The sequence below is a fragment of the Heteronotia binoei genome, chromosome 15, assembly GCF_032191835.1.
Source record: "Heteronotia binoei isolate CCM8104 ecotype False Entrance Well chromosome 15, APGP_CSIRO_Hbin_v1, whole genome shotgun sequence".
Taxonomy (NCBI): Eukaryota; Metazoa; Chordata; class Lepidosauria; order Squamata; family Gekkonidae; genus Heteronotia; species Heteronotia binoei.
The window spans coordinates 9,292,035-9,306,814 of NC_083237.1; the positions used below are offsets into that span (position 1 = coordinate 9,292,035).

The 14,780-nt window shown below is 41.0% G+C and overlaps 1 protein-coding gene across 1 annotated transcript; it reads left to right on the top strand.

Moving 5' to 3' along the window:
• Positions 1-5,574: 5,574 nt before the first annotated feature.
• LOC132584671 (vomeronasal type-2 receptor 26-like) lies at positions 5,575-13,754 on the top strand. The gene is made up of 5 exons (XM_060256571.1): positions 5,575-5,865; positions 6,189-7,058; positions 8,278-8,505; positions 9,324-9,450; positions 12,850-13,754. Exons 1-5 carry the CDS (start codon positions 5,575-5,577, stop codon positions 13,752-13,754), a joined length of 2,421 nt encoding a protein of 806 aa, XP_060112554.1.
• The last annotated feature ends 1,026 nt before the right edge of the window (positions 13,755-14,780 follow it).

The window sequence follows — 14,780 nt, forward strand, 5'->3', positions numbered from 1 at the left end:
GGATATTTGCATGCAGCTTCTGCTTCCTGTGGTTTTTCATTGCTAGGAAAGACAATTTTAAGGGCTCAAAACCATCATCTTCATTATGTCTAGCGGGCTTTTAGTGTCTAATTCTGATCTACCTAGCCCCTAGAAAGAGGTACTTGTGGAGATCTTCTACATTTCATCTATCCGCGCTAGGTTCCTGGACTGTATCTTTCCCCAAAATCTTATATCATTGTGTTGTGACCTAAGCAGAGCAAGGGAGAACATAAACACATGATGCAACCCATGAAGAGGAACATAGGCGTGGCAGCACCCAGCTGTGTCTTTCCAGACCAGGCACAGTATATCTGACCTGGAGCAGCACCTTGATTTTGCCTCTGACTTGTGCTGCTACTGGGTCCATTGTGGCTGATCAAGAAGGTTTCGGAGTCTTTTTAGCCTTGATCTGGTTAGCCCAGCAAGCCCGGTCTTATCAGACCTTGGAAGCTAAGCAGGGTCAACTCTGGTAACTACTTGGATTGGAGAGCTCCTTGGAATACCAGGAGTCAAGAGGCAGGAGCAGGCTTTATTCAGCTACCTGTCGGAATATCCTCCGCGACCCCAGTTGGGGTCAGTCACCAGAAATCATCAGGTGCACATATTCACTTGTGCATGCACACAAACAAAAATATAACCCTCCCAACCCCAGCCGGAGCCACCCAGGCAAGCCAGATCCCATCAGACCTCAGAATCTAAGCAGGGTTGATTCTGTCAAGTAGTTGGATGGGAGATCTCCTTGTATATCAGAAGTCAGGAGTTCAGGGGCAGGCTTTATTCTGTTGGCATAGGAAATAATGCCAGTAAGACATGAGGCACTGCTGCTGATCTGACAGCTACTGTCAGGTAGATGACTCAGGAAGATCTGTCCGAGGAGAACTGGTTCTAGCCAGTAAAGTGATGTAATCAGGTGAAGAGTACAGAATGACTCAGCACTGCCTCCTCATTGGTACAGTAATTAGGAGCAAAGGTATATTAATGAAGCTATGCTGTAAATATTACCCTCTTACTATTCTATGATTGATTGGCGGAGCATTATGATGGAGAGTTTGTATATATGTAAAATAAAACCTTGTATATAGTTTAAGAACACAGTGTGGTGTTGGCTCATTGGTGTGGAAAGGCAGTGGCAGACAAAGGCAGTCACAAATCTGCTAACTTATACAACGATATATTCAGCCACTTCTTTGTATATCCTCCATGCCTCCAGTACAGGTCAGTCACCAGAGGTCACCTTGACTTCCAGGTGCACACACTCTCACTCATGCACATACACACACACACATATATATATTTTTTAAAAAAACCACACTGACCTGGATTATGCAGTCAAGCCCAATCTTGTCAGATATCAGAAGGCACTGCAGGATTGATTCTGGCAATACTTAGATGGAAGACATCCTTGGAATACCAAGAGTCAATAGGCGGAGACAGGCTCTATTCAGCCACCTCCTTGAATATCCTCCTTGGATTACATTCAGTAATTCACATGAACACCAAGATTCAGGGTTTTTTTTTTTCCTAGCAGGAACTCTTTTGCATATTAGGCTTCACTCCCCTGATGTAGCCAATCCTCCAAGGGCTTACAGTAGGCTCTTTAAGAAGAGCCCTGTAAGCTCTTGGAGGATTGGCTACATCAGGAGGATGTAGCCTACTATGCAAAGGAGTTCCTGCTACAAAAAAAATGCTGCCAAGATTTATTTAATTACTACAGTGAGATTACAAAACTCAGAATGACTACGGATGCCACCGTTGTACCGTGGCCAGCTGCCACAGCTGAGGCATGCGAATGGACTTCTCTCCCCAATCTGTATATTAACCCTGCGGCACACAGTGCTGCGCTTGTCTCTAAACGGTTCGAAGAATTTTCGGAAGTCTGTTTTAGACATAGTTTCATTGGACGTTAATGTCCCTTGTCATGTTCTCATGGATCATTGTTCTATTGATGATTGATCGTTTTAATTGAAAGCCCCCTTGACCGGGGCTCAGGAGAGATGGCATAGGGATCATCTCTATAAAATTAATGAAAATAATTTTCACCTGGACGATACAGGGTTGGAAGAGAAGACTTTTGCTGAAGGACAACATGGATATCAATATTAAAAAGGCTGGGGTCTGAAGTACCCTGGCAAACAGGTTCCAGGGATAGCCCAAGAACACTTCCTGGGAGAAAACACCCCTAAACAGACCCAAGTAGGATTCAGAATAGGCTGAATAGGCATAGAGAGCTAGTTTTGTGTAGTAGTTAAGTGGGTGGACTCTTATCTGGGAGAACCAGGTTTGATTCCCCACTCCTCCACTTGAAGCTGCTGGAATGGCCTTGGGTCAGCTATAGCTCTTGCAGAGCTGTCCTTGAAAGGGCAGCTTCTGTGAGAGTTCTCTCAGCCCCACCTACCTCACAGGGTGTCTGTTGTGGGGGAGGAAGATAAAGGAGATTGTAAGCCGCCTTGAAACTCTGACTGAGAGAGAAGGGCAGGGTATAAATCTACAGTCTTCTTCTTCTACTACTACTACTTAGGAATCCTTCCTTAATTCCCTAGGAATGCATTGGATACAATTCAAAGCAAACATGGTCTGGAATACAATCCACAGAAATGAAGTAGGGCTTTGTGCCTGTAATCTTCAAATGTAAGGGTTTTTTTCCCCCCTTGGACAGTAACTTTCCTGTTGATATTTGCTCAGTGGGGAACTCTGAAAGCCAGAGGCAAATTTGATCCATGTGCGTAGATGTGGGGGGGAAACATGTTTGCTTCCAAAGTTACTACTAAGAACCTAAACTCTGTAGGCATACTTCTTTCCCACTGGAATTATTCAAATTACTGTCATTAAACAGTCTGGCCAATAGCAGTGGTGCAAGCATAACAAATACTTAAATTCTCAGATTCAGTTGGAAGAAGGGGCTCAATCATTTGGAGCTCTTACATTTTGCTTTGCTATCACCATGATTGCTATGCTAAGATAGAGACTGGGGAGTACGGGAGCATGTCTATATTCCACAGTGCTATAATGGCCTCTCAATAGAGTGTTGGAACTTTCACGGACATTCTGAAGATCTGCATTACTAAGACAAAGGCAGATACTTGCCTTCAGACATTCATGACCAGACTCAGCCATTCTGTCAGGGAGCTTTTCTAAGACAACTTGATGCTATAGATAGAGTGAGGAGAAGCTTGATCCAGAAACAGGGGTTGCTGTCCGGGTAATGGAACTACTAGTGTGGCTGGTCCTCCTGCCTTGCGTTGTATCCAAAGTTGGCATGATGTTGTGTAGTAAAAAGGAGATCCCTGTTCTACATGAATGGTACCAGCCAGGAGACGTCCTCATCGGTGGTATTGCTTCTCAGTTCAATTATATAGCACATCAACTATCGTTTAAAGAATATGTGTTTGAAACGATCTTTGATAGCTTAGAGTAAGGAAATCGTATTTTTCTCATGCTCATTGTAATCCCAAGCACCAATAAATGTTCGCAGATTTTTCAAAGAACTTGTAGAATTGATCTAGTCGATATGTTGCCTCCTCAGTTCCTTTCTGAATGGATTTAATTTATTCACAGCACCTATCAGCTTTCTTCTCCCATGGTTTTATATATAGTGGCTAACCAAGAGCAGGCAGGAGATGATTTTTTTTGGTTTAAAATGACTAGATGCTGAGTTACATGTTTTAGTTTTGGAAGGTGTACAAAACGGAGACTGAAATATCCTCCAATTTTTGTGTGGAAGTGCCTGTGTCTGTCTATCTGTGTCTCTCTTTGTGTGACATTGAAAAAAAATTGAGAAAATGAAGAACTGAACACAGAGCTTTGTACAGCTTTGAATGGGATATCAAATTAGATGATGATGAAGTAGGGTGATGAATCTGTGAAGTAGAGTGGAAGGAGCTGTGAAAATGATCACAGCCTTAAATAATTTTCACGGACAACTGGTATCTGCTCAAAGAGGTCCAACTACTGCGAATCAATCAACTAGAAACAATGAAAAGGTCACATCTAGACCCCATGTTTGTTGCCCTTGGAATTCAACTAGACATGCCCACAGTATGTTTCAGTTGTACAAGATATTCTATTCTAATAAAATGTCAACTCCCTAACTGATGGAATTACTTTTTAAAAAGCATACTTTTCTATTACCTTCTTGCACACCCCTGTCCATACTTGCTCCAGCTAATTTTCTGCTGACCTTCCCTGTTTCCGTTTTTTCCTCTTTTCTCTCTGCCTGTATCACACATTGTTTTCTTCTACGGTATGATTTAGGATCAAACTTATTTTATGTGACCTTTAGACCTAGAAATGTGTATAACAAACTCAACATATGTCTATTTTAAATGAAAGCAACATGTTTTATCTTTCTGTAGTCTTATTTTTAGATTTAAAAATGTTATTGTTACCACAATAAGTATGGAATGTAAGGGAGGGGGGGATTCCCTGCAAATGGAATATGTCTCTGCCTTCTCTGTGTAGCAAAACCAAAAGAAAGATGGCCCTCTAAGATTCCAGTGTTCTGGTGGCATCCATTTTCTGGTTTGAAATCCCGTTGTCTCTGTACCACACAGTGCAGTCAGAGAGTGTAAAACCTCATTGGGGGCTGACATTCACACAGTTGAGTCAGAACAGCTCCTCTGTACCACAAGCAGTAGTGAAGAGCATTGAAATAGACGGAGAGATGTACTGGTGTCTTCGGGGATGCATTCATATGACCGTAGAATAAGATGAAGATACGTTTGCCACCAATTCAAGAATTTTTGCTCTGACTTTGAGAAGGGAGATCAACACTGAAAAAGACAACCAGAGAACAAACATTGAAATGATAATAGCACTTTTCGTTTTTGTCCATGTAAGGATAAAATTAGAATTCCTCGTATGTAAGAATGATGATCTCTCATCTGTAAGAATTATTCTGATACTTAATGATATTTTAAAGAGATGCTTTAAGTTGCCTTCAGTCTGGTTCTAAACTGTCTTCGACGATGTATTGTATTCTGTCTGTTGTGAAGAACCATTCTATTCTATTCTATTAATGTATTACTAGATTTATTTGGGATGATGATAAGGAAATTGTGTAATTTTCCTCAGACAATCCAGTAACGTGAAAGTGTATGCTTATAGTAAGCAAGAGGAACCCCATGGCGCTGAGTAGTAAAGCTGTAGTACTGCAGTCCAAGTTCCCTGCTCATGACCTGAGTTCAATCCCGGTGGAAGCTGGGTTCAGGTAGCTGGCTCAAATATGACTCAGCCTTCCATCCTTCTGAGGTCAGTAAAACGATTTCCCAGATTGCTGGGGGGAAAGTGTAGATGACTGGGGAAGGCAATGGTAAACCGCCCCGTAAAAAAAAAAAAAAGTCTGCCATGAAAATGTCATGATACGTCAACACAGAGTTGGAATCGACTGCTGCTTGCGCAAGGGACTACCTTTACCTTTATAGTGATCTAATTATATTTGAAACAGAACATGTTATTAGTGTCTTTGAATAATGGTTAAGTTACCTATGAAGTAGAATATATTGGAAGTATCATTACAGGAAATGTTGCAAAAAGCATTTATTTCTTTTTTGAAGTATGACAACCAAATTTTACCAGCACCTCCTGGCCTTGGCCTTTGCTGTAGAGGAGATCAACATGAATCCCAAGATCTTGCCTAATGTCACCCTCGGCTTCCACATCTATGATACGTACAATGATGATAAGATGACCTACCGCACCACTCTAGATCTGCTTTATAAATGCCATGGATATTTTCCAAATTATGCATGTGACATCCAGAAAAATCTAATGGCCATCGTAGGGGGACTTGGATCTGATGTCTCCTTCCACATGGCAGACATTCTAGCCCTCTATAAGATTCCGCAGGTAGGCTGTGTGCATAGAAGAATGAGAGATTTTGTCATAGGGATGCTTCTATTACTGGGAGTGGCTCATAAGTACAGAAAGATATAACTGGAAAAAAAAGGTCTTGAGGAAATAGAAATAAAATCAAATGGAAACTTGTTCTGAAGTTGGAGATGGGATGGTCATGGAAATGAAATACAAGGCGCTTTTAGTAGATTCACCCCACCATTAACCATTACTCAGAAGTTCTCCTGGGTTCTCTTGTTTTCCAGAACATTCAGCAGTAACCAGGCACAGAGGCACCTGATAATGCATTTCAAACATTTCTCATTGTTTCCTTTTAGCTCACCTATGGGTCATTTCCACCAGTGGACAGGGGCAATGCTGAGTCCCCTTCCTTTTACCGAATGGTTCCCAATGAAGCCCAGCAGTACACAGGGATTGTCCAGTTACTTCAGCACTTTGGATGGACGTGGGTTGTGCTCTTTGCTATGGATGATGAGAGTGGAGAACATTTCCTCCAGGAAATGGAGCCTTTGCTTTTCCAGCATCAAATCTGTGTGGACTTCAGAGAACTGATTGGAACCCAAATCCACTGGGATTATAACCTTAATGTAATTATATCTTTATTTTCAGGGGTTCATCAAGCTTTGGAAAACAGCAAAGCCAATACATTTATTCTTTATGGAGAGACTATGTCCATTGTTTCATTGACCACAAACTTATACATAAGTAATTCTGAATTACTGGAAAAGACTTCCTTTAGAAGGGTGTGGATTATGACAGCTCAGATTGATTTTGCATTAAATGGCATTCAAAGGGCCTGTAATCTTGAATTCTTCCACGGTGCCATCTTCTTCTCAATTCACTCACAAGAGCTACCAGCATTCCAGAAAGTTCCTCAAAACATAAACCCTTATTGGAGACAAGGAAATCGTTTCCTCAAGGATTTCTGGGAACAAGCATTTGACTGTCTACTTCCCAATTCCCAAGAATCATCTCAGAGTGATGGAACCTGTACTGGGGAGGAGAAGCTGGAGAGTCTTCCCTCACCTGTTTTTGAAATGCAGATGACTGGCCACAGCTACAGCGTCTATAACGCAGTCTATGCCATAGCACATGCTCTGCATGACATGCATCAATCCCACTCCAACCATAGATCAGTGGTGGGTGTTGGCAAAAGAGATGGCCTTCATGATCTCCAGCCTTGGCAGGTAATACCTTCCCTATGAACATGTCAGTGTGTGAAACTTTGCACAACACAGACCAATGTAGGAATTTAGTACATATTAACTTTTTGGGAGAGGATATGAATGGTCACTTCATGCTTATTTTCCGTCCAAGCCTTTCTTAGATCATTGCGGGACCTGGGTTTGAATCTTCATTTTGCAATCGAAACTTGCTAGGTGATCTTGGATCAGTCCTACTATCTCAGTCTTACCTATCTCAGAGGATCGCTCTGAGGATAAAAATAGAAGAGGGGACAATGATATAAACCACCTGGTTTCCCAATCGGGGGGAAGACATTGCGTATTCTGGGTTCCCAAAGTTTTATGAAGATGAAAAGTGATACGTTTCTAAGCCCATATCTCAGAAAATATTTTAAAATGTGGCTCATGGCCCCTAAAAGTGGGGGCAGGGAGAAACATTCAGAGTTTGAAAACTTCAAAACAAATTTGGGAGTTGATAATGCAAAAGCGCAAAAAATGGAAAAAAAATGGAGATGTGGTTAAAAAAAAAATACTTCAACAAAACTGGAATATTTGATGTTTTTTGTCCCACAAAACCATGGATTCATCAACCTTCCCCCAATCTTGGATGGTGGGGGTTTATGAGTCCTGTACTTTATGATGGTTTGCGATAGGAACATAATAATATAATATTTTGGACAGAAGACAGAATGTCCCTGGCTGAAGTTCTTATGGTGTGTTCATATAGCTATTTCTTAATTTATTTTGTTATTCTTGAGTGGAGTCTGAGGATACATATAGAAAGTCATATTGAAGGACTGCCTGGATATAGTCAAAGGTAACAACTGTCTCTCCTTTGGTAGCTTCTTCGATAATGATGTCTGTATTGTTGCTGAGGCTGTATACTGCATTAGTTTCATTGGGGGGTGAGGTTTTGTTGTGAGATAAGTTTCTACATCAGATCAGTTGCTGCTCGGCTGCAAGAAATAATTCTGTATAGAGATCTACTTCCCCCTTGGACAGCTGGTTGCTAACAAATCTTTTGCTTCATTTCAGATACAACTGTAATTTTTGTATTATTTCAAACCAGCTGCTAATGGATTTCATTTACGTTTTCACACAAAGTAGTTGTCTCTATTTGACATCCCCCCATTTGTCTATATATAATGTTATCAATGAAGAAAGCTTTGTAAATCACATCATCAACTATAACATGCAATTTTCTCCATTTTTTTCTCTACAGCTTCACCAATTTCTTCAACAAGTTTCCTTTAACAACTCAGCAGAAGAATCAATGTCTTTTAGTGGTAATAAGGAAGTAGGAGGTGGATTTGATGTCATGAACTTGGTCATATTCCCAAACAAGTCTTATGCTAAAGTGAAGATTGGAAAAGTAGATCCTGATGCTTCTGAAGGAAAGGAATTGATCATTGATGAGGACAGAATTGAGTGGCAGAGCCGCTTCAACCAGGTTTGTATTCTGAAATGTTCACATAAATGATTCTGTTACTGGGGTGGATGTCCCAATTTTTTTAGGGGGTTTCCTTTCCTGCATATCACAAATTTCATACCAGGAATCTCTCTCTCTCTTTTTGAGTATAATATGACTTCAACAAAGTCTTGAGACTTTAAGTCAGTTTTCCAGTCGTTCTTTTTTCTGTGGAATGAGTCATTGAACTGAGTAGTCAATCTCATTTTCAGAAATCAGACTCCAGAAAGAGCATGTGCCAGGATCAGCAAATTATGAGAGAGGAGGAGAAGGAAGGGAGGTTTGGGGAAGGATGTGGCTCCCTGGAAGAGTTTCTTTTTGCAAGCCAAAAGTCCTAAATTCAGTCCTTGGCATCTCCAGTTGAAGAGCCAGAAAGGAGGTGATGGAGAAAACATCTGCCTGAGATCCTGGAGACCACCACCATTAGACAGTACTCACCTTGATGGACTAATAGTCTGATTCAGGATAAGACAGCTTCATATGTTCCTGTTCATGAGGTTCTACGAGGTCTCAGAATTTCGTTCTGTGGGTGCTGGAGCCAGGCAATATCAACCATATCATTCTACCTGCCTTCTAGAGCATCCATTGACATGTCACATTAAAAACAAAAACCCTGCTATACCCTGGTATATGGAGGTATAACAGAAAAAAATATGTAGGGAAATGAAAGAGAAATTAAATGGGAATTCTTACTTATCATTGATATCTCTTATTCCATCCCTGTAATCACACTACCCACGATTAGTAAAAGAGAAGGTCTCATGTCATTTGTCCTAAAGTCCTATTGTGCATTTGGATAGGTGGTGCCCATTTCTCTGTGCAATGAATACTGCCTTCCTGGTTCTCAGAAGCGAAAGATAGAAGGGGAGAAATTTTGCTGTTATGATTGTGTTCGTTGCCCTGATGGAAAGATTTCAAACCAGAAAGGTATGTACTGTAATATGCCCTATCTATGGAAACATGTGATGTTAATGCATAAGTGCTAACTGATGAAAATGTACAAACCAGAATGGATGGCGTCATCCAGTCTAACCATTTGGCAAATTTCTTCACATGGCAAACAATCTGGGCAATCCCATGCTTTTAACAGCAATCAGTTCTGTTCAGCTGAAGGTTCATAAAGCGTAAGAACTCAGGTGAAGTCCATGCATGTGTGAATCACATTTTAGCTAGCAGTAGGTAAGGACTGGAAGAAATGTTATAATTTCACACTTGATGAAGCCTTACTTCATTGTGGGCATTGCTCTGGTCATTTCCAAATGTTCCCTCACAGTGTAGTGCATTCATCAAATTGCCAGTCCCAGAAATGGGTGCATGGGGAATTACTGCTTTTTCCAATGTCCATTGTCCTATGGGGTTCTGCCAGTTTCATACTATATCATAGTATGTGAAATACTATGTTATAATGAAGATCCTGTGAATTTAGGGGAAAGTATTTGTGAGTTTCCTGCATTGTGCAGGGTGTTGAACTAGATGACCTTGGGTGTCCCTTCCAACTCTATGATTCTATGACAAGAAGCCACTTGAATAGCCATTAGGGGGTTTGGGCTGCTCTGTCACAAATATGTGGGTGATACCCACCTCTAACTTCCTTTTCCAGTTAGTTTCAAGGATGCTGTTGATGGTGATGCGCTTGGAGTCAACAATGGATTGGATGAGGGTGAAACAGCTGAAACTAAATACTGAGAAAATGGAGGTGCCCTGGATAGTAGAAAGGGAGATGAGGGACTTGAGATAGATAGGATTGCGCTGCCCTTGAGAATCTGGTTCACAGCAATATGAAAAACACAGCACCAGTAGTAGCGAGGTTCAGGGATGACACCACTGAAGGTTGAATCGAAGACTGTTCTAGAGTCAGTTGCATACAAATGGAGTGGTGGTGAAAAGAAACACTGTCCAGATGGAATGTGTGGTTTTTAATGTGAGCCTCAACATCCACTGGAGTGACTTTGTGACCAACACTGAAGTCCTCAAGCGGGCGGAGGTTACAAGCATCGAGGCACTGCTGTTGAAGACGCAGCTGCGCTGGGCAGGGCATATTTCTAGGATGGAAAACCACCGCCTTCCCAAGATTGCCCTGTATGGCAAACTCTTCACCGGCCATCGAAATAGAGGGGCACCAAAGAAGAGGTACAAGGACTCCTTGAAGAAATCCCTTAGCACCTGTCACATCAACCATCACCAGTGGTCTGACCTAGCCTCAGATCGCAAAGCATGGAGGCACACCATCCACCAGGCTGTCTCTTCCTTTGAGAACGCACGCATAGCTGGTCTTGAGGACAAAAGGAGACTGAGGAAGAATCGCACTGCTACAGCACCAACCCTAAACCAGACTTTTCCCTGCAGCCGCTGTGGCCGGACCTGCCTGTCCCACATTGGTCTTGTCAGCCACCAGCAAGCCTGCAGCAGACGTGGACTATTGCACCCTTCTTAAATCTTCGTTCACGAAGCCAAGCCGAGAGAGAGAGAAGCTTCACTATGTGACAGGAGTCATAAATAAAAAGAAATCATTGGAAACACCACCAGGAAAAAAAAAAGTGCAATAACAAACTGGTTGTCTGTGATATCAAAATTCCAGAGTTCCTTCGAAAGCAGGTTGAGGAATGAAGAAAGAGGGAGGTGGTAGATATCTCAGCTTCCGTTGCTCCAGGTCCCCAAAGGAATTAGGAGGGATGCAATTAAAAAAAAAAGAAAAAGGGCCAAGACAGAATTCTGATTAGATTACAAACCATGGTAAAACAAGACTCACCTGGAGATAGAATTTCACAACGTGCACTTTGAGGTAGAAACAAGGTCATCAATACATATTTGACATTTTCCTTGCTGATCCATGTTTCTCAGCTACTCACCTTAGAATGGCATGCATAACCAAGAAATTCAGAATCGCAGGAGTGTAACCTGGCAATGTCTTTGCTTATGCATTTATGGGGAGGGGGGGGGTTGCTGTTTTCCATAATTTACCATGTGGCATATGTAATAGATGGTTAATAATGCTTTGACCAAAACAAGTAAGTAGCATGCACATATTGTGTGTTTGAAATGCCATGAAATCATAGCTGAGACCTAAAACAAAGCAGTAGACAAGTAGCGCCTTTAAGACCAACAAAGTTTTATTCAGAATGTAAGTTTTCCTATGCTCTTAAGCAGATTTCATCAGACGAAATGGAAAGGCAAGCCATCTTTAAATACAGAGAAAGTGGGCAGGTGTATAAAAGCTGACCTAAGCAAGACATCATTTTCAAGGCAAATGAGAAGTGGAGGTGGTTGGCCGTGGCCATCTGTGAGGTCTTCCTTCCTTCCCCCTTCAAGTATTGGTCAAAGTTAACTTCTAACGTCTCTCAACAATGTCTTTGCTTTCTATGAAATAGACAGGAACACAGATGGAAAAAACGGAAAAATTCAGAAAAAAAACAGGGTTTATTTCATCACATTAAAATTCATCATGTCAAAATTCATCATGATAAAATAAAGCATTCTATAAAGATTTTATTATTATTTTTCTTCAATTTTTCCAATTTTCTGGCAAAGGGGGGGAAGGCTTCAGGAAAAAAATGGAAAAAACAGGGATTTTTTACTGTTTTTTTCCTGAAGTCTCCCCCACCCCCCAAAATTGGAAAAATTGAAAAAAAGAAAAGACAAGAATTGTTTATGGAATGTTTCATTTTAACATGATGAATAAAATATTTCAATAAAACATATATATATATATATATATATATATATATATATATATATATATATATATATATATATATATATATATATATATATATAGTATCAAATTATTCTAATTTCTATGCACTGCGGACAAGCAAGTCCTAGGTCATGCTCATTCATTGAAAGTTAGTCCTACATTCCCTTCTATACACTTCCCTCCTAGTCATATTATGTGTTCCTAAAGTAACAGAATGTCTTTCAACCTGGAAAATAAAAAAGAAGTGCTAATGTAGCTTTTTTTTTCAATTTTTTTGAAAATTTCCATTTTTTTTTCCCAGGAAAGAAGTGTTTTTTTTTCCCCTGGAAAAAATGAGGTGTTTTTTTTCTGAGCTTCAGAATTTCTGGAAATTTTACATCTCTAGACAGGAATACTACATATACTACATAGTATCATATCTATAATAATAAGTATTCATAAGAGGCAGAATGACAGGAACAGCAGCAAGAATAATTTAATTGTGTCCAAGAGTATAAAAATGTCTTTTTGTGTGACAACCTGCGGCCCTTGAACCAGCACTGTGAAATCAAAATTAAAAAATTTCCCAGAGATTCCTGTAACCAATCATACCACTGAAACTCTTTTCACTTTCTGTCCCTTTTCTTTTTTAGACATGGAGGATTGTATTGAATGCCCAGAAGATCAATATCCAAACAAGGACAAAGATCAATGTGTTCTAAAGACAATCAGCTTTCTGTCTTATGGAGAACCCCTAGGGATCAGTTTAATTTCTGTTGCACTTTCTTTTTCCCTAATCAGTATATTGGTGCTGGGAATTTTTATTAAGCAAAGAGATACCCCCATAGTCAAAGCCAACAACCGAGATATCACCTATACTCTTCTTATCTCTCTGCTCCTCTGCTTCCTTTCTTCTTTTCTCTTCCTTGGAGAACCTACCAAGGTGTCCTGCTTCCTTCAGCAATCGGCTTTTGGCACCATCTTCTCAGTGGCTGTTTCTTGTGTCTTGGCCAAAACCATCACTGTGGTTGTGGCTTTCATGGCCACCAAACCAGGGTCCAGCATGAGGAAGTGGGTGGGGAAAAGACTGACCATCTCAGTCATCCTTCTTTGCTCTCTTAGTCAAGCAGGCATCTGTTTGTTTTGGCTCGGAACCTCTCCCCCATACCCAGATTTAGACAGGAAGTCCCTGACTACAGAGATTGTAGCAGAATGTAATGAAGGGTCTGCCGTCATGCTTTATAGTGTTTTGGGCTACTTGGGACTTCTGTCCCTCATCAGCTTGACTGTGGCTTTCCTAGCCAGGAACTTGCCAGACACGTTTAATGAGGCCAAATTCATCACCTTCAGCATGCTGGTGTTTTGCAGTGTGTGGTTCTGTTTTGTTCCAACCTACCTGAGCACCAAAGGGAAATACACAGTGGCAGTGGAGATCTTCTCTATCTTGGCTTCCAGTGCTGGGTTACTGGGTTGCATCTTTTCTCCTAAATGCTACATTATTCTATTGAGGCCTGAGCTGAATAAGAGAGAAAAGTTATTGCAGAGAGTAAAGTATTGAATTAAGGATACTTGCTTTCTGTGGCTTTTCATTGCCAGGAAACTGACAATTTTTAGGAGTCTGTGTTCATCTTCTTCATCATGTTTAGCAGCCTTTTAGTGTCTAATTATCATCTTATTTGATCTTAGGAGAGATGACATAGGAATCTTCTCTATAAAATTAATGGAAATAAATTTCCAGTTGAATGATACAGGGCTGGGAAGAGGAGACTTTTGCTCAAGAGTGATATAGTTGGGTGTATTGCCCAACTGCAGACATAATGGAAATCAATATTAAAAAGGTTGTGGGCTGAAGTACCCTGGCAAACATGTTCCTGGGAAACCTTACAAACATTTCCCAGGAGGAATCACCCCTAAACAGACCCAAGTAGGATTCAGAATAGACCTTCCTTAGTTCCACAGGTTTGCATTGGATAAGAACATAAGAACATAAGAGAAGCCATGTTAGATCAGGCTTCTCTTATGTTCTTATCCAATCTAAGCCAACATGATCAGGAATCCAGTCCATAGAAATTAACCAGGACTTTGTGCTTGTAGAAGAAGACGAATAAGAAGATATTGGATTTATATCCCGCCCTACACTCTGAATCTCAGAATCTCAGAGCAGCTCACAATCTCCTTTACCTTCCTCCCCCGCAAAAGACACCCTGTGAGTTGGGTGGGGCTGAGAGGGCTTTCACAGCAGCAGCCCTTTCAAGGACAACCTCTGCCAGAGCTATGGCTGACCCAAGGCCATTCCAGCAGGTGCAAGTGAAGGAGTGGGGAATCAAACCCGGATCTCCCAGATAAGAGTCAGCGCACTTAACCACTACACCAAACTGGCTCTCTCTGTAAACTTCAACAAAGGCTTTTTCTTGGGCAGTAACTCTCTTGTAGCTATTTGCTCAGTGGGGAACTCTGAAGCCAGAGGCAAATATAATTCACAGAGGAGCAGAGACTTGTATGCTCAGATATGTGTATGCGTGCTTGTTTGTGTGTGTGTGTGAGAGAGAGATGTTTGCTTCCAAAGTTACAATTTAGAACCTAA

Excerpts from the sequence above, each read along its gene's own strand:
- LOC132584671 (XM_060256571.1), top strand. The coding sequence starts at position 5,575 with ATGACAACCAAATTTTACCAGCACCTCCTGGCCTTGGCCTTTGCTGTA. Across the intron at positions 8,506-9,323 it reads GGCAGAGCCGCTTCAACCAG|GTGGTGCCCATTTCTCTGTG; the intron begins GTTTGTATTCTG and ends GCATTTGGATAG. Across the intron at positions 9,451-12,849 it reads AAAGATTTCAAACCAGAAAG|ACATGGAGGATTGTATTGAA; the intron begins GTATGTACTGTA and ends TTTCTTTTTTAG.